The sequence below is a fragment of the Colossoma macropomum genome, unplaced genomic scaffold (assembly GCF_904425465.1).
Source record: "Colossoma macropomum unplaced genomic scaffold, Colossoma_macropomum, whole genome shotgun sequence".
In the NCBI taxonomy this organism is placed as follows: Eukaryota; Metazoa; Chordata; class Actinopteri; order Characiformes; family Serrasalmidae; genus Colossoma; species Colossoma macropomum.
Genome location: NW_023494800.1, coordinates 34,680,794 through 34,699,196, shown reverse-complemented (window position 1 = coordinate 34,699,196; position 18,403 = coordinate 34,680,794). Strand labels below are relative to the sequence as shown.

At 39.7% G+C, this 18,403-nt stretch overlaps 1 protein-coding gene across 6 annotated transcripts; it reads left to right on the top strand.

Moving 5' to 3' along the window:
• The first annotated feature begins 1,291 nt into the window (after positions 1-1,291).
• On the top strand, positions 1,292-15,931 carry mzt2b (mitotic spindle organizing protein 2B). Of its 6 annotated transcripts, none has more exons than XM_036588724.1 (5): positions 1,292-1,385; positions 2,938-3,143; positions 3,896-4,047; positions 8,922-9,062; positions 15,401-15,931. In XM_036588724.1, exons 2-5 carry the CDS (start codon positions 2,956-2,958, stop codon positions 15,550-15,552), a joined length of 633 nt encoding a protein of 210 aa, XP_036444617.1. In that variant the 5' UTR covers positions 1,292-1,385; positions 2,938-2,955; the 3' UTR covers positions 15,553-15,931. The 6 variants fall into 6 exon arrangements, with proteins under 6 accessions (XP_036444617.1, XP_036444616.1, XP_036444619.1 ...); XM_036588723.1 differs by having other exon boundaries at positions 8,919-9,062; XM_036588721.1 differs by lacking the exon at positions 15,401-15,931 and adding an exon at positions 2,612-2,708 and having other exon boundaries at positions 1,331-1,385; positions 8,919-10,109.
• The last annotated feature ends 2,472 nt before the right edge of the window (positions 15,932-18,403 follow it).

The window sequence follows — 18,403 nt, the reverse complement described above, 5'->3', positions numbered from 1 at the left end:
TTAATAAAACAATTAATAGTAAATTAGAATTTTTAATGTGCAAATAGGTTGGTCTCTGTTTCATACCAATCAGCCATAGCATTAAAACCACTTGTTTCTACGCTCACTGTCCATCTTATCAGCTCCACTGACCATATAGTTTCACTCTGTAGTCCCACAGTTACAGACTGTAGTCCATCTGTTTCTCTGTACACTTTATTATCCTGTCCTTCAATGGTCAGGACCCCCAGAGAGCAGGCATTATTTGGGTGGTGGGTCATTCTCAGCACTAATAACTCACTAAAAATGAATATTTTAAGCAATCATAAATACACAGTATATTACATCTGTGCACAGGAGTAATGTGCTTGGGTTTCATCATTATCATAATGTTAGAGACTGCTTTAAAGAGTGCTTTTCTTCAGAGAGTGATGGAGAACCTGGTGATCAAGTAAAATCTTCTAATGAAATATGGGATGGTAAGGCCAGAAAATACGTTCATGAAATTTTATTTGACATCGACAATACAGTAATTTGTTCTGTATTGTAGTACATATTTTTACATACAAAACTACATATAGCCAGAGATGGTTTATGAAGAAGCCTGGCCTCTTCCTATTTCCCCCATTATATCAAAAACAGGACAGCTAAACAGCAGAGGGCGCCCATGAGCGAGTCCTCAATGAATGGGAGTAAACAGAGCTCAGCAGCTAAAAGTGAAAAGTTAAAATAGTTTCTAATCACTCGCATTTCCTTTAATTTTAGAAAGCAGAAGGATGTATTTCACTCTTCCTTTTTTCCACAGCAAACGGGTTTTGGGCAGCAGGACGCTAACATTACCGCTACTGAGTGCTGATTGGTTGGCGAGCGGAGCAGCTCATTGGCCGTTTGCGCTCCCTGACGTCATTAACGTACATGAGGCGCCATTTGAACTCGAGTTTAAAAGCTCTTGAAAATACAACAGCGGTGTTAAAATGGTTTATGCTGTTCAGTGTTCAGGAAATTATTATTTGCTTTTTAATAAACATGTTTGAGCATTTATAAACTTTGCTCAAATGCTCCATCTTAACACATTTATTTTGGACTCGCTCGGGAGCGTTTGAGAAACCCGAAAGACATTACAGGGTGGGAATTCTCTCTACAAGTTCTCTGATACGGCGTACTCCACTGTAATTCCTGGGCTTCACCATCATGTCCACATCACGGGGTTGGACGTTTAAAGAACATGTCTGTACACGTTTCTGGTTTGCATGTTTGTTTTATGACCTCCACAATCAAAGTTGACCGATATCCGTTTGTTGTTGCGCTTTCACGTCGCTCCACTAGTTGGCAGTAGAGCGGTTTCCTCTGGTGGCGCTTTAGCTGCAGAACGAGAGTCCAGTTGGATTCATTTACTCCCGTTTGCTGTAAGTATTTTGCTGAAATTTAAATATTTTAATTTAGTTTATTGTATATCACGTTATGATAAATTACATACAACAGAAGTAAACGACAAGTGACGTTTTAGTTCTCCGTAAGTGTAGTTTCGCGCCTTTAGAACCGAGTTAAGCCAAGCTAAGCTAAGCTAACATAAGCCTTGAGTTGTAAACATTTATTAATATTAACTAAAATGTACACACTTGATGTACATACCGTTCTTCAAGGGTTCTACAGTAAAGGGAATAGTTCTGTTTAGAACCATGAGCCCTGTATAGTAGCTACCGTTTGCATGCTTAAATGGTTCTTTGCGTGGTGAAATGGTTCTTAAGGTTGATGGAGAATGTGCTGTATGTGGTTCTGTATGGTACCAAAACAGGGTTCTTCTACGGTTACAAGCTTGACATGGTCACGAAGTACGTTTTTTGGTGCCATACAGAACCACATACAGCACATTCTCCATCAATCTTAAGAACCATTTCACAATGCAAAGAACTATTTAAGCATGCAAACAGTAGGTACTATACAGAACCCATGTTTATGTTTAGTAAAGAACCCTCAAAGAACCACCTGTTTTAAGAGTGTAATGTTAGTGACAGGTCACATTATTACTAGCATGTCAGCTTGGTAACTTGTGATGGAAGTCAAGCAAGTGTCTCAAAAAAAAACAAGAAAGTGTCTCAAAATAATGATGTAGCATCTCAAAATGAGATGGTATTGCAAAATAATGACTAAGCATTTCAGAATAATGACGTAGTATCACAAAATAATGACGTAATATTGCAAAATAATGAATTAGCATTTCAAAATAATGACTAAGCATCTCAGAATAAGAAGATAGTATTACAAAATAATGACCTAGCATTTCCAAATAATGACTTAGCATCTCAAAATAGCGACGTAGTCCCTCAAAATAATGACTTAGCATCTCAAAATAGCGACGTAGTCTCTCAAAATTATGAGCTAGTAACTTGAAATAATGTGTGGCATCCCTAAATAATGAGGTAGTATCGTAAAATAATGAGGTAGTATCGTAAAATAATGAGGTAGTATCGCAAAATAATGAGATCACTATGAAATTGTAGCATAGCACTTTACTTATTAACAGGAGCTGGATTTTTTTTATTTTAAGTGGTGGGAATGGGCTTCCATAGTATTGCATTTTTATTAAAGTATCTGAATCTTTTTTAAATTTGCTTTGCATGTTCTATGGCAGGGGCTGGGGGGCCGAGGATCGTAAGTGGGCAAAACAGTGTGGAAGGAAATTCGACATATGATTAGGTGTGATAAATCACAGTCACAGAGATTTGGTGGTGAGTCATGATTAAAAAAAATATGCAGGCCTGATACATAGGTAATGTTGTTGCTTGCTGGCTAGGTAACATGCAATGACTTTAAAGGTGGCTGTTAATTGTTCCCAGTTCCAGCACTCATTTTTGCTTAAAGCCTCACCGAATTTATGAGTAGGTATTGAAAAAAGTATCAGACCCAGGCCTGAGCATCAGTAGCTGAACTTAACCTAATTCACTGAATACTTTTCAGGGTCTTTGCTAAAACCTGATGACGTCCCACACGGCGCAGGCTGGCACGATGCCCGTCGCTCCGGACTCTCCCTCTCTGGGTGTTACTGTCAGCGGCAATGTGCAAAAATACAGTATAAAGAAGAAGAAGGTGCTGAATGCGGAGGAGATGGAGCTGTTTGAGCTCACTCAGGCTGCAGGGATAGTCATAGACCAAGAGGTCTTCAAGTGAGTAGACATGTAAATGTAGGCTGTGTGTGTGAGAGAAACGAGAGAGATAATGACAGCTTGATTGTTTTTCCCTCGAGAGATTGCATCATTAAAATGGTTAAAATCTGTAACGTCCCCAAATAAAAGGTCACAGCCTGGATGTAACGTCAGAGGACACATTCAGCAATGATAACAACACTCCACCAACACTCATCATGTCTATTAGCAGGTTCTGTTGATCCATTCAGGTGGATTAGAACAGGTTAATGTTTCTTGGCGTTGGGTTCAGCCAATTATGGGAGGTCGCTAACAATTATTGCTGTCAGGCTGTAAAACTACACACACTGCAGATTCATACTGGATTAAAATCACTCCACAATTATTACTGTCAGACTGTAAAACTACACACACTGCAGATTCATACTGGATTAAAATCACTCCACAATTATTACCGTCAGACTGTAAAACTACACACTGCAGATTCATACTGGATTAAAATCACTCCACAATTATTACCGTCAGACTGTAAAACTACACACACTGCAGATTCATACTGGATTAAAATCGCTCCACAATTATTACCGTCAGACTGTAAAACTACACACACTGCAGATTCATACTGGATTAAAATCGCTCCACAATTATTACTGTCAGACTGTAAAACTACACACACACTGCAGATTCATACTGGATTAAAATCACCAATCTTGGCTGTAAAACTAATTCAGTTTTATGGCTGTGGAGCTAATAATTTCTTCTTGCTCTTGTAGGATCATCGTGGACCTTTTGAAGATGAATGTTGCACCGCTGGCCGTCTTCCAGACCTTAAAGGCAATGTGTGCAGGTCAGAAGATTTCAGACACGTCCCTTGGAGACACATCGACAGCATCCCATTCCGCCACCGCCCCCTCCGAGTCCAGAGGTCAGTCAGTGTCTAAGTCTGGACACTCAGAGACATTGATAATTTTCTGAACTAATCTAAAGCCTGTTTTGATGTTTGAGGGCATCTTTAACAAAAGACAGATTCTGTTGTTTCATGAGGTGTTGATAAATATATGCAGCAAATAAATCCCTAAAGAGCACTTTAAACCCTGACGCTTCAAAGAAACAGGGGCTGATTGCAGAGCAGCACTTTTAGTATGTGTCCAAATGACTAATAAAGACTTCTGACTCATGTCAGTTAGTGTCCACTTAATTCCACAGTAAGACTTTACCTTGGGGAGGTTAGGTAAATAAAGCTAGGTTCCTGAAGGAGCACCGCTTTTACAGATCGGATGTTTCTGACTAAGGATGAAGCTGGAACTTTATCTGCTGCTGTCTTTGGCTGTTCTTACACATCCATTTAAAACTCTTAACATGACTAACAGTAAAAGAAAGATGTGTTTTTTGACTGCAAAAAAGGGATTCTTTTATATAGCATTAAAGCATCTTTTATTAAAACATTTTCCTTTTTTATATATATATATATATATATATATATATATATATATATATATATACACACATATATGTGTGTATATATCTCCCTGTGTTATATTGTTTTTTGTAAGTATGATAATTATAAGTAGTATTATTTTTAACTTATAAGTAAATAAATCTAGTTATTGTATTTATATGTAAGTAACTGTGGCCATTACACATTGTCAAGTATATTTTTTTACAGTAATTTTTCAGTAATGTAATTTACTGAATTCAGTGTAATTTAAAAAAGGCCCTTTACATTGTGTGTAAATTTCATGAAGAATGGACCAAAAGAAATGGCCCAAAATTACTTGGAGAAAAGTCTGGTTCCATTGACTTACATTAAAAGTAAAGTGTGTTTTTTTGCTTCTCCTGTAAAGTTACCATCTTGGAGATACGAGGTTTTGTTGTGACAGCAGTGGTATATATGTTTTATTTATATATATATAAAATTACTGAAACTGACCAAAATACATTTGACAATGCGTAATGGCCACAGTTGCTTATATTTAAGTATACAATTTATACTTTTAAATTATGCTTAATTTATACAGTAGTGTGCAAAGTTAATCTTATTACTTTTATTTAATTTCCTGTCAAAACAGCCATTAAGTACACATTATTCATTTTTCAGCATCAAGAAAAAAGCAGAAAACATACGTTTAGCAGAACATACAGAAACCTCAACAACTAAATATACTATAATTTTTTTTTCAGTACTTAGCACACATATCTTCATTACAGCTTAGATTCTTTTCAGGTGACTTGTTTTAAAGAAATATGCAAGGATAATTTTTCACTCTACAAGATTCAGTCTTGCATTTTATGGTTCCCATGATCCACACAATTATGCTGTGGTCTGGACTCTGGGGCGGCTAGTCCATCTGTGATTTTTTTCATTGTTGGTGTCAGGTCTTCCAGGTGGTTGTTAGGAGCCCCATTTTCTCTGTAGCTTTTAATCATATTTTGACTAGCGGCACTTATTTTCCTTTGACTTTCCTGTTACACCTAATCTCAGACTGGAAATTAAATTAATGACTTTTGCACAGTACTGTATTGCACTTTTGTAACAACCAGAGTCGAGTCAGTGAGCTTTACAGCCTAGAGATTCAGACGGAGCTGGCTGTCATCTTCGCTTCACACTTTATTTATTAACTATTCATGGAGTAATACAGACTGATGGCATAAAACCTCCATCAAAACCTTTAATACTTATCTGTTCTCTTATTTCATCGAGTCGTGCAGGTTCCACCATTCATGAGGCTCCAATGTTTTCATGTCTTTTTTTCTACAGTTGAATCCTGTTTTGAGTGAAAAAAGTATTAAACTACTCAACTAATCTTTCATAGCCAGACTACTGAAATAGCTTGTAAAAGTCATGACCTTGTTTCCAAAAAGCATGGCAGCATTGAAGTTGTTTAACCAGCGCTTAAAGTGAATCTCATCTCTAGTTTTATTATGTTCCTGTTTTTCTCTGTTGGGAAACTACTGTGGACAGTATTTGGCAAAGCTGAATTTCTCATTTAACCAGGTATCTTAAGGTAAAATTGAAGCCTCTCCAGCAGGAAAGGAGCTAAGGGGCATTGTAAGTGGGTTTAAGTTATTCCCATACAGCACATACAAGTTGTTTTATGTTGCTCATTTTGCATGCCTTACTGTTGAAAATATAATAATCAGCGTGGGGCATATTGCTCTACAGCAGCAGCTGTAAAATTTGTTCTGCTACTTTCGCCTTTTTTCTGAAGGTTGATGGAGAAATGTCTAACACTAAAACTCTGCTTTGGAGGGCTCATATCCTATACCCCCCACAACAGGATTGGGACTAGATATTCAGAACACATACATTAAGTATCTGCATTACAGGTGTATAAAATCAAGCAACTCGACACTGTCTAAGAATAGCACCTTTTCCTTTTCTAAGCCCTGCTAGATCTGCCCTAGACAACTGTAAGTGCTATTATTGTGTACTGGAAACTTCTCAGCCACAAAGCGGTAGACCTCACGACACTCCGTATCCCTTTGATGTGAAACAGGTCATATGTAAGTGTTAACCACAGCCCTGATGAATCCAAAACAGGCTGTTTTTGCAGCTTAGAGGACAGTAGAGACTAGGGAGCAGGGATGAAGGGATGATGGTCATCAGGAGGAGGACCGAGACAATTCCCAGCACACTCTGAGAAATAAAGTTATGAAACTGTCACTGGGGTGGTACCGTCCAGGGTACATCTCAGTACCTTTAGTTAGGGAACATAACTGTACCATAATCCACTGAAATGATATGTTCTAAGCTGTACTGACTCCACACACCCCGTCTTGTCTCCAGGCTTTTATTTTACTGTTCTGTTTTAAAACATTCGGTTATGAAAAGGTACAAATACGAACTTTTCACCTGGACAAACTTATTTAAGGTTCACAATCAGACCTTAAAACCACTGTTGTACCTTTGAGGGAACATTTACATTGTTTGAACCTTGATGGACAAAAAATGTACCTGTACAGAACCTTTATTTTTAATAGATTGGGTCGCAGACAGAGTGAGAGAGAGAGAGAGAGAGAGAGAAACGGTTGGTCATTTCTAATATAGTCCTATATAAAATGAATGGAGGCTGCCTGGGCACAAACAGCGCGTGCCAGACAAACAGTGGAGTGAATGTGTCTAGACACGTAAGTGGCCCATTGTATGTGCAATCATGCAAATGATGCCCCCAGAACAAATAACTGGGAAGTTAAACTGCTAGAGAGGGATGGAGAAAACGTCCATGATTACGAAAACTATGTTTCTTGATTGAAAAACAAAAAGTTACTTACGCAAGACACAAAGAAATGAAAGCGGACATTTTATTTGGGTCTCAGAGCGAGGGAACCGCAGGGCCAAAGTGCAGAAGGGGTATGTTAGGCTGCTTTTCCACTGCATTTTACCGGCTTAACTCGACTCGACTCTGCTCACCTTTTTTGGTTTTCCAGTAGGCAAATCTGGTACCTGGTACTATTTTTGTTACCACCTTCATCGAGGTTCCAAGCAAGCCGAGCCGAAACCAAAATAGACATAAAAACGCTACAGATAACGCTAGACGTTAGCTACCAGGTTGGCGTAGCCTCTTTCGTCATCTTTTTTGAGCAACCAGAATCGTCTCGTCGTCAGAACTTTGATCCCAAACTCTCCTGTTTTTTATCAGCAGTCTTTTGTCTTGCTGCTGTCAGCCTCTACTGAACAAAATTTGTCTCCTTCACTTCACAGCAGTTTCATTTGGCATAGCTATGACAGCGAGCTCCATTGAGGGGGCGCTATATCTGCAGTGGAAAACGACGTAGCTGGTACCAAAAGTGAGTCGAGTCGAGTTGAGCTATACCATGCAGTGGAAAAATGGCTTTAGCCAATTCATCCAGTCTACTTCTACTTTTAAGGCAGAGGTTGACAACCCAAATGTTATGAAGAGCCATTTTGTTCTTTCAACAAAGATCAAACCACCTTGGGAGCCGCAACATCTTGTGTCTGTTTTACCATCTTGGCTGTAAACGTGTCTCAGTATGTGCTGATGTCCTAGGATAGGCTAAAAAATATGATATAAACAAAAACGCAGACTTACTTTGCTCTGCTTTAAGCTTTAGCTCAGCTATAGCTGCTTTTCTCGCATCTCCAGCAGGAAACCTTTTCTCAAAAGTAGAATATTTTCTTGTAAAATGTCTCTCAACGTTCGACTTTGTACGAGGCTGAAGTCGCTTCTCATTCTTCAGCTTCTTGTTCTAATTTTCCTGTTCCACCTTAAATGGGGCCTGAGGTGCCAGAATGTAACCACAGCACCATTTAAGATGGAGCGGGACAGTTCGAACAAGAAGCTGCTTGCAGCTTTGTGACTTTTTAGTGTTTGACAGTTTCTCGCTGCAGATTAAACATATCAGAGCTGCATGTTGCCGACCCCTGCTCTAAGGCTACACGTTCATTTCGCTATATTTAGCAGTCACTCCAGTTCTCAGCCAAGCTACAGCATCTTTGACGCGTTCACGCTCATGTATTTTAAAGAAATAAATTGTTGTTTGTAAAAACAGTCCAGGGCTGAATTTACGTCCCAGTCCAGCACTGCTAATGCACAGGAGGGAACAGTTTCGAAACTGTCACAACTTTATTTACCAAAAAAACATGGGGTATTTTCAGTTTTCCATGATATGAGCCCTTTAAAACCTGTGCTACTCACAATACAGATGGTTTATTGTCCTTGTATGTCATTTAGTGTTCTCTCTTTTGTGTTAACACCTTCTTCACTTTCCCCTTTGTGTTTTGTGGCACCTGTATGTGCTCTCTGCGTTCGTATGTGTCTCTAAATCTACCTGAAGAAGAGGATCCTGTGGTCTCAGACAAGAGCGCTAAAAAAACAGCTCCCCAGGCCCCTCCCGCTGGCCCTGCCGCCCGCCCTCAAAGGGGAGGGGCTAAGATAGTGGTCTACGGCCCTGGCGACCAGAGCGCTCCTCTCTCTCAAGGTCCTCCCTCTCCTCCTTCACCATTCCTCGCTTTTCACTCGCCTTTGTACTTTCACTGCCGCCGACATTCTCCGCATATTCCAATCCTCTTTCTTCCTCCCTCTATCTCACTGACTCGTATGCCTGCAGGTTCTTTCTTTGTCTTTTTTCCTTCACTTCTCTCGCGCTCTCAGTCTGTTTCAGCTCAGAGTGCATGATTCAGTATTTCTGTCCTCTTTTTCCGTTTGTCTCTAAAGCTGCTCTCCATATGCTAAATAATTAACGTTTAAGTTTGTTTGATTGGGTTCGGAGCACTTAAGCCCTCGGCTTCTTCAAATTCTCTACATAATTTAGTCGATGGGATGTAAACAGAGTGATTCAGAGTGGTTTGATGTGAAATGGTATTGATTTCTTTACAGTGGTGGTGATAGGAACCAGGGGTCGCCATGACTACAACACAGATATAGACATTTACTATCCAAAACCACCAGTGAACCTACACGAGTCTTCTGAGTTTTATGTGGAATGTTGATGATGGTGACTGTTTTGCTATGTGACACTGCGTGTACCTGTCCACCATCAATGTATTAAAAAAAAAAAGGTTTTATGCCAAGAGCTTATCTCAGAACTACTGTGAAACAATGTCTCAGGCATCAGGCAGCGTATAGATAACAACTTAATGCAGTAAATTTCCTGGGAGTGAGCTTTAAGCCGGGCCTACACAACACAATTTTTGCCCAATTTTAACCCCGATTTGCCTCTTGCAACCAATTCTCACAGTCTGAAGCAATTTTCCAGGTCAGGAGCTCGATCGGAAGCCGAATATCCAATATTATCCAACATGTTTAATATTTACGACTCTAAACGATCACGAGTCCTGTAGTGTGAGAAGGTCAAAGTGTCCTGAAGTGTTTCAAACAACAGCCAATCAGAGAGGTAGAAGAGCGGAGAAAAAGGCGAAGAGACGCACCTGAACAGCAGAGCGGAGACAGAGGAGCTGCGTGTAAAACACAGGCAGATAAGAGCTGTTATCATGTTTATAATGTATAGATTTCCCTTTACAGTTTCAGCTCAGCTGCTAGTTTGTAGTGAAATATTTCCCCAGCTCTCACTGTGATTTTCCACTTTCACTGCACTTAAAAGCACAAACAGCTCCAGTGAGTTCAGCTCTGTTTGTGTCGTGTGATCTGAGGAGATCTGGGAGTTTGAGTCCTTATTCGTAGCCCAAACTCGTTATGTGTGTTATTCTCTCTACTTGCCCTGTCGTCTAGTGTGAGCGCCCTCACGACAAAGGCTGTGTTCACTCGGCAGGTAAAAGTGTCCCAAATCTTTTTCCTTTTTCTGCATCTTTGTGAGGGCAGCACGGTGGTGCAGTGGGTAGCGCTGTCGCCTCACTGCAAGAAGGGCCTGGGTTCGATTCCCAGCCGGGTGACCAGGGTCATTTCTGTGTGGAGTTTGCCTGTTCTCCCCGTGTCTGTGTGGGTTTCCTCCGGGTACTCCGGTTTCCTCCCACAGTCCAAAAATAAGCAGTCAGGCTGATTGGACATGTTAAATTGCCCCTAGGTGTGAGTGTGTGACTGTGTATGTCTGTCTGTCTGCCCTGCGATGGACTGGCGACCTGTCCAGGGTGTATCCTGCCTTCCGCCCAATGACAGCTGGGATAGGCTCCAGCACCCCACCGCGACCCAGAAGGATAGGCGGTTTAGATGATGGATGAATGGATGGATGCATCTGTGTGTCAGTGTGAACAGCAAAAAACACAATCTGACATTTTCAATTCCTATTTGAGATGCTTTCATATGTGGTACTGAAATCCGATACGTATCCAATGTGCGGCAATGCGACTCAGTCTGAACAGCCAGATCTGAATTCATGAGACTTTTACATCAGTCCAACTCTGCATTTGTCATAATTTCACGCTGCTGAGACCTCAAACATTTGGGGTGATGTTTCTGTACAAAAAATTAGAAGAGACTCATCCAAAATCCTCCGTGTTCGAAGAGATTTTGAAGAGAAATAAATGTCCGAACGCGGCCGTAGGAGAACGAGGCTGCAGCATCAAAAAACAGTTAAAGTCTGAAAGCAAAGTTTAAAGAATACGAGGATGCGAACCAAAGAAGTGACCGCGCCCTTTTTAGGGCTCGAACACATTCTGGATGATGAGCCCAGCTGTCAGTGAAGCTTCATGATGGCTCCTGTGATGCTGACGCAGATGAAACTGAGCGACTGCCGTTCGTTGGCAGTCGTGATTGTTTACCACTGGATGAGCCGTGAAGCAGCGTGGCACATTGTTCTTTTGCGCATGAGGGTCAGTTTAGGAGCTGATCTGTTCAGACTAGCGTTGCATACAGATCACATTTAAAAGATATTGTGAACAGCCAAACAAAATAATCGGATTTGTTGAAAAAGTAAGATTTGGGCCACTTTTACCTGCTGTGTGAACGTAGCCAAAAAGCATTACGTGATACTCTTCGTTTTAGAAAGAAGAGATTTTCAGAAGTCATGTAGTGTTCTCCCACCACCACTGTGAATGGCAAGTGGCCCAAATCTGATTTTCTCATCAAATCAAATTTATCTGTTAAGCTGTTCACAGTGTCTTGTGACGTGCCTGTGACATAATCTGAACAGATCAAACTAACCCACATGCGCAAAAGAACAACACTTCACGTGGCTCATCCAGTGGTAAACAATCAATATGGAGTCAACAGTAAGAGCCGCTCCTGGAGGCCCCAGTTTCATCTCCACCAGCAGCACAGAAGCTCATAAGGAGTTCCGGTGGCTGACATCGGGACTCATCACCCAGAATGCATTCAAGCTCACTGTAAAAAGGACACATTATTCAGCCACGGTCACTTCTTTGGTTCGTGTCCTTGATTTCTTTAAACTTTGCTTAACTTTTCCTTAACGCTGCAGCCTCTTTCTTCTATGGCTGCATTCAGCTTTTTCTTTGGAAATCTCTTTGAACACAAAGCAGTTTGGATAAGTCTTCTAATCTAACCTTCTAATTTAGTTTGTACAGAAACATCACCTCAGAAATTTGGAGGTCTCAGCAGTGCGAAATCATGACGAACGTGGAGCTGGATTGATGTAAAAGTTCCGAATTCCGATCGGGCTGTTTAGACTGAGTCACATTGCCACATATCAGATACGTATTGGATTTCAGCACTGCATATGAAAGCATCTCAAATCAAAATTGAAAATGTCAAATTCAGTGTGTTCACAGACACACATCTGTGTCACATATGAGGAAAAAGATTGGATTTGGGCCACTTTCACCAGCTGTGTGAACAAAGCCTGAGTTTCTATAGAACCGAGTATTTCACATCAAACCACTCTGAATTACTTTGCTTACATCTGAACTGTTTAATTATGCAGAAGCTTTGGTGTATTTCACATATAATTACAACCTAGTGCAAGTCCTGCATGAAGCATGCCCCCTTTTTAATAACCATATTAGATAAATTCATCTTTCAGTGATTTCTAGTTCACAGTAATGATAGTGGATCATTTGTGATATTTGCTGTATGGTTTATTCTACTGATGGTTCATAGCCAGAGTTGAAAACACATTTTGGACTTTGAACTGATTTGGACTTTAGATTGAAAAATTTTAAAACCTTGATTATGTTCATTTTATTAAACTAAACAATTGAACATTCCATTTTGTCAGTAGGAAAACAGCCAAAACACTCCCCAAACTTTACCAAATGTTTCAGTAATGACCGGTAGTGACAATTTCAGCTCATTTTGAGCAGAATTCAAAAATGCTAGCCAGAACATGTCTAGCAAACACAGCTTTGAACAGCACACACAAAATCATCATATTTTTCATTAAAACACTAAAAAAAAGTACTTAATTGCAGAAAATCTGTTTCGATAGTGGCCATTTTTAATGTTCCACACTGATTTTCAGACTTAAAAATTATGGTATCTACCTGCTCACCATGTGGCCATGATGGGACAAGCATGCAGCCTCACTTCCTGCTCTAAAATGCCAGGGTGTGGCTAAACTAAGGCTCCGCCTACAGACCAAAACTTTGGGTTTCGATAGTGACACGAAAATGTGGGACAGCATTTTTTAAAAATTCATTTTATTAAAAAAATTACTCATAATGAACCCAAATCTTTCAACTGCAAATTGAAAATAATGAAAAAGATCTTTCAAAATATTTATACGCAAATTGTATATATTTACCTTATTACTATCTCTATGAATCCCTTGGGTTTAAATAGATCAGAACATGGTCCTTGTAAATATCTAATGTCTTAATACTTTATTTTTGTGAAGTTTGAACTAATTTGGTAGAATGCTCCGTATATATATAAACATGAAAATTTGGTAAATGTATTTTGATCATTAAACGTAATACATATGTCTCCTCATAACCTCATAACAACAGTTCATCATCATATGAGTGTTGGGAGTGTTTGCTGTGGGTGAACGGTTCTGCATTCATGCTCAGATTGTCTTGTTTTGTTTTATGGTGGTTTTTACAGAGCACTAACATGTCTAATCATACTAACTGTTTATAGGCAGCTCATGGACTCCACCTCATACCAGTTCTCTGGCTTAAGGGAGAACTTCACCTTAACCGCTAACATCATATAATTTCTCCATTTCTCTGTTTCAAAGGAATGCTTCAACTTAACTGCTGACATTATACCAATTCATCGTGTATGCTAACATATCATGCCTTCATTTCTCTAGCTTAAAGGGTGATTCCCAGATTTTCTGCAAAGTTTAATAGTTTGGAATGTTAACCGTCATTCAGAGTGGTTTGACGTGACATACCAGTTCAAGCCTTGTCCACACGCATCTGGTTATTTTTGAGAACGTTCACATAAGAACACAAAAAACGACTCATGTGAGCATGCCAACCCAGTAGGGGGAGATAAAACCCCATAAAATTTGATGTCATACACCTCAAGAAGAACGTAAGCCACTGCACAAGATATTTAGCATGCCGCGAAGGTGATGTCAGCATGTTACAAACACTATAGACGTAGGCCGCCAGAACTTAATTTGGCATTTCACACATATTCAAAATTCTGATTCCTGCCCGAAAATAAAAGTTGCCTTTTGCCTTTGGGTTGCTTATGTTCCTATGGCTACACCACTGTCTCTGAAACGCCTGCACAGTCCTGATCAGCCATTTGAATCATGGAATTAGGATTTATTTCAAATCTCTCTTTGGTTAATGAGTCATATGTATTTAGAGTCATTGAGGTACGTATAATATTTGTAGTCGTTTACGAGAACTGAGTGTGGTACATTCTGACACCACTGCAGTTTAATAAATAAATAATAAATAAAGCCAAAAACAATTCTAAACATGATTATAACTCCAAAATCACCCCTAATCCGCTGAGCACACAGAAGCAGCCCAGTCGCCGGTCATATTTCAGACAGATTTCTGCATACTTAATAATTAAAAACAGCTAAGTTAATGATGTGATGTTAGTGTTTTCAAAAAGCTTTGCCTGTCCACGTGAAAACACTAACAGGGTTTTCAAAAACTGTGCTTTCAGAAATATCCATATACATATGGGCAGATTTCTTTACAGTGGTGGTGATAGGAACCAGGGGTCGCAATGTCTGCAACACTAATATAGCCATTTTATTTACTATCCAAAACCACCAGTGAACCAACATGTGTCTCCTAAGGTTTTGTATGTAAAGTTGATGATGGTAAAATAGCGGAAAATCTATTAACATACAACATCCTGCATGTATCCCTTCACTATGAATGGATTTTTCAAAAAATAATGTTTTAGGCCACAAGCTTACCTCAAAACTACCCTAAAGGAATGTCTCAGGCATGAGGCAGCATATTAATAACCATTTTACATAACAACTTTGAGAGGCATTAAACTCCTCAGACGTCTGGTTCCTATCACCATCACTGTGAACAGTTCTGACTGTAAGTTTCTCTAGAACAGAGCATTTTACACCAAACCAATCTGAATGATGTGGAAAATGGGTGGAATTCCCCTTTTAAAGACAACCTTCACCTTAACATCACTAGTCACAAACATGCAAGAAAGAAGCTAAAACATTCCCAACTTTCAGGCTTTTTTTGCATATTTTGGTGGAATTGCCCTTTAATTGAAGGATGCATGGCCTGCTGTGTTGGCTGTGCGGTTCTGGCCAAGCCAGTTAAAAAACATGTACATTTGTGTCATCCTGGAGCATGAAACGGGACACGCCAGGTCTGTGTAAGTCAGCCAGCTCCATAAATCATGCTGCATGTGGTGTCTGCGCACTGGTGGGGTGCAAAAATTAATTACCACATACACTCGACAAATGCAGCTAACGTTTGTATGTGTGTGTTTTTGTGTGGGTGTTGCGGTGCGTGGCAGTGCGCAGTAAATCAGGCGCCGGTCACGGGGAGAAATCCGGCCGAGACGGCTCCAGCCAGAGAGTGCCACGGCAGGCAAGCGCCACCAGGGGGCAGAAGAGCACCAAAAGCTCCGGCAGCAGCAGCTCGTCCTCCCAGGTCACCTCCAACTGAAGGCCTGCAGTTGAACTGCGTCTCTACGAACTGACTCCAGATCTGGACTTTGGTGGTGGATGCTGAAGCAGTCTGTCCAGAGTCAGTCTTCTTTCCTTGGTTTGGGGAGACTAATTGACCCCCCTCTCTGGATCAGTCCATGCTTCTGTTCTCATGTTCTCTCCAGCCTTGTTTGTTTATTTATTTGTGTGTTTGTTTGTTTGTTTGTTTTTAACCCCTCAAAGATGTCGGCTGATCCTCTGCTCGCTTCTTCACTCTCATCAGTACATGTATTAACTGAATAATAAGCCTTAAAGGGGAATTTCACTGAATTTTCAGTTAGAGGTGGTGATAGGAACCAGACATCTGAAGAGTTTAACGCCTCTAAAAGTTCCTTCACAGAAAGTTATTATATGAAATGGTTATGAAAACATGACCTGATATCTGAAACATTGTTTTATAATAGTTTTAAGAAGATTTTGCCCTAAAATGGGTAAATAGTCCCCAAAGAAAACACTTTTTTTTCCAGATTTTCCACTGTTTTACCAGCATTAGCGTTACGTATAAAACTCAGAAGGCTCGTGTAGGTTCACTGGTGGTTCTGGATAGTAAATAAAATGTCTATATTTGTGTTGTAGTCCTGGTGACCCCTGGTTCCTATCACCACCACTGTAAAGACATCTGAATCAGTATGTTTCTCTACATCAGACCACCCTGAATGACTGTTTTTACATCTCAGCCACTGAATTATGCAGAATCTTTTTAAAATCAGTGGAATTATAAGACCTAAATAATAAGCCTAGAGTCAAAGCAGTTGCAATAACTTGTTTTAATGCACTCTGTATATGTATGTTCCACTCAGTCTTTGCAAAAATCAATTATATCTGATCTGATATGGATCAGGCCGTTAAAGTGTTCATATGTATATATACACTTGAAAATCCATTTTCTGCCTTTTTCCATAAAGTCTACTTACATAACTTTCCAACCTTTCTTTATCCCTTAGAATTAAACAGGCTGTTTTTACAACGGTACTTTTAAGATGGATTGGCTGTCCTGTGTTGTGCCTCATGTGGGATGAAACACTCCTTTAACTTCAATGGTAGGCTAATAATAAATATATATATATATATATATATATATATATATATATATATATATATATATATATACACACTGACAAACTAGTGGAAAATATTATTTCTTTGGGGAATTCTGCAACACCCTGCATGTACCTCCTCTGCCTTTCTAGGCCAAAACCTTCTCAAAACTATTATAAAACAATGGGTCTCATTCACCAAACATTCTTTACCAGTTTACGCAGTTTTACAATGATTCTGACATTGGCCAGTGTTTTCTTATTTGGGATTTGTTCTTAGGTAAGAACAGAATCTACACACACTCGAGAGCATAAAGGTGAGAACAGTTCTGTGCTTTAAGAACACGTCACGTGAATTTGACGTAGACTTTTTCTTAGAAAAAAAACACATTTAAGAAAAAAGTTTGGATGATGTTGGTGAATGTGGCCCAGTGTCAGGCCCAGTTCACGTTCCAGTCTATACAGTTGATAGTCTGCAAAAACAGCCTGCTATGAATTCATTGTTTTTGTGATGTCATAAAAATTCATCTGTATGATGAAATGTTAGTTGTTATGTTAAAATGCAGCGTTTTGTTCAGTATGAATGGGTGGGGCAAAACTGCTGTAGACCGAATAAGTATGTAATGTGTTTAAATGTGTTGGGTTTTTGTGACATCATAAGAACAGTGAATTCCAAACGAGCTGTTTTTGAAAATTAGTTTCCATGTACGGACTGGGAAGTTAACGGTACATTTTGAGACTTTAACATTGTTTGTGTGTTACATCCAACTCAATTTGGTTTTCTATGATATAGGCTCTTTAATAGTGTAAATGTTTGAAGGCTAAATTGAATTAAGGTGGATAAAGCTATGTATTAAAGTTCAGCTTCATAAGCTCCCCCTCCCACGCTAAGGCCTTTTTATCAGTGAATCATGAGCGACACTTGGACAGAGAGATGAATGGAGTGGCCTTGGACTTCAGAAAACTTCACTGTTTTTGCAAAGAAACTGTGGAGAACCCTTGGGGAGGGAGTTGGCAGGAGGCAGCACCGGAGTTGACTCCACTGTAGGAGGTAAATTTTACTTCCCACCAACATGAAGACCCTTCAGTTGGGCATGCAGAGTATTCCTACAAGGGAGGCCTCAAGGAAGAGGAGTGAAAGAAAATGCTTAACATGGAGATCTGGCAGTTTATTTTTTTACCAACTGTTTAAAGATATTTTTTCTTTGTGGTAACTGGAACTGTTCAGTTAGTTTATTGTATTTTGTATTTGATAAAATAAATCACCATCCTCCATCTTTGCTGTGAATGTTTATCTGCAGTACACAGTGCTCAGAAACCATGATCAGCTGCTTTTTTTCATCTTGTACAAACCTTGGTTCCAAAAACTATGAAATACAAATAAAAAACAGATGGCAGTGATTTGTAAATTCACTTTAACCTGTAGTTAAAAAAAACACCTAATAATTGACACAAACTAATCCACTTTTGAAAACATATTTTTTTTGGAGTCTAGAAGGCAGTATATGCTCCAAAATGTTTTCAGTGTTAATCACTGCTACCCCTCCACACCATGACAGATGCTGGATTTTGAACTTTACACTGGTAACAATCTGTATGGTCCTTCTTTGGCCCAGAGAACACAACGCCAGTCATTTCCATAAACAGTCTAAAACGTTGACTCGTCAGACCACAACATGTTTCCACTGAGCATCTGTCTGTTTCAGATGAGCATGGGCCCAGAGAAGGGGGCAGTGTTTCTGGATGTTGTTGACTTATGTCTTCTACTGTGCA